Source organism: Numenius arquata, unplaced genomic scaffold (genome assembly GCF_964106895.1).
Source record: "Numenius arquata unplaced genomic scaffold, bNumArq3.hap1.1 HAP1_SCAFFOLD_1629, whole genome shotgun sequence".
NCBI classification, from domain to species: domain Eukaryota; kingdom Metazoa; phylum Chordata; class Aves; order Charadriiformes; family Scolopacidae; genus Numenius; species Numenius arquata.
Genome location: NW_027415084.1, coordinates 3510 through 4933, shown reverse-complemented (window position 1 = coordinate 4933; position 1424 = coordinate 3510). Strand labels below are relative to the sequence as shown.

At 61.6% G+C, this 1424-nt stretch overlaps 1 protein-coding gene across 1 annotated transcript; it reads left to right on the top strand.

Annotated features, from left to right (window-relative positions):
* Nucleotides 1-630: 630 nt before the first annotated feature.
* On the top strand, nucleotides 631-1145 carry LOC141478375 (DNA repair nuclease APEX1-like; the record flags this gene model as incomplete). Its single annotated transcript, XM_074167468.1, has 1 exon — nucleotides 631-1145. A coding segment is annotated over one exon (515 nt), but the record flags the coding sequence as incomplete, so codon positions are not given.
* Between the last annotated feature and the right edge of the window lie 279 nt (nucleotides 1146-1424).

Genomic DNA, 1424 nt, shown 5'->3' with positions numbered 1-1424 from the left:
CTCCAGATACTCCCAGTTGCCTCCAATTGCCCCCAGTTGCCTCCCACTTGACCCCAGTTGCCTCCAGTCGCTCCCAGTTGACCCCCAGTTGCCTCCGGTTGCCTCTGCTCACCCTGAATCGCCCCCCAGTCCTTCCCAGTCACCCCCAGTTGCCTCCCAGTCACCCCCAGTTGCCTCCAGCTGCTCCCAGTTGACCCCCAGTTGCCTCCGGTCGCCCTGAATCGCCCCCCAGTCCCTCCCAGTCAGCCCCAGTTGCCTCCCAGTTGACCCTCTAGTTGCCTCCCAGTTGACCCCCTAGTTGCCTCCAATTGCCCCCAGTTGCCTCCAATTGCCCCCAGTTGCCTCCCAGTTGACCCCAGTTGCCCCCAGTTGCCCTCCAGATGCTCCCAGTTGCCTCCCACTTGACCCCAGTTGCCCTCCAGATGCTCCCAGTTGCCTCCCACTTGACCCCAGTTGCCCTCCAGATGCTCCCAGTTGCCTCCCACTTGACCCCAGTTGCCTCCAGATACTCCCAGTTGCTTCCAATTGCCCCCAGTCGCTGCCAGTTGAACCCCAGTTGCCTCCAGTCCCTCCCAGTCCCCTCCCAGTCACCCCCTCGACAACCCCTCTTTCTCTCTCTCCCTCCCTCAGGCGAGGAAGAGCACGACCGCGAAGGTCGGGTGGTGACGGCCGAATTTCCCGCCCTCTACGTGGTGGCCGCTTACGTTCCCAATTCCGGCCGGGGCCTGGTGCGCTTGGAATACCGTCTCCGTTGGGACGCGGCCTTCCGGGCCTACCTGGCTCGTTTGGACGCCCTCAAACCGGTGGCCCTTTGCGGTGACCTCAACGTGGCCCACCAAGAGTTGGACCTTCGGCATCCCAAGGCCAACCGGCGCTCGGCCGGCTTCACCTCGGAAGAACGGGAAGGATTCGGAGCCCTCCTAAATACGGGATTCTTGGATTCTTTCCGTCACCTTTACCCGGCTCTGCCCCACGCTTACACCTTCTGGACCTACTTAGGGGGCGCCCGGGAACGGAACGTGGGGTGGAGGTTGGATTATTTCGTCCTCTCCCGGCGTTTGGAAGGGGCTCTCTGCGACAGCAAGATCCGCTCCCGCGTCCTGGGAAGCGACCACTGCCCCATCACCCTCCTCCTGGCCCTATAGCTGACCCCCAAGCGCGCCCCACGGCCAGGTGGGGAGGGGCCTAGAGAGCCGTGGTCCCATCAACCTCCGCTTGGCCATTAATCCACCCAAACCGACCCGAAATGGGGGCTTGATGAGATTATCGTGGTGGCCATCAACCTCCAGTTGGCCATAAATCCACCCAAACCGACCCAAAATGGCAGTTTGATGAGGTCATCGGTGACCTCATGAGGTCACTGTGGTCCCATCAAACTCCAGTTGGCCATAAATCCACCCAAAATGACCCAAAATTGGGGTTCG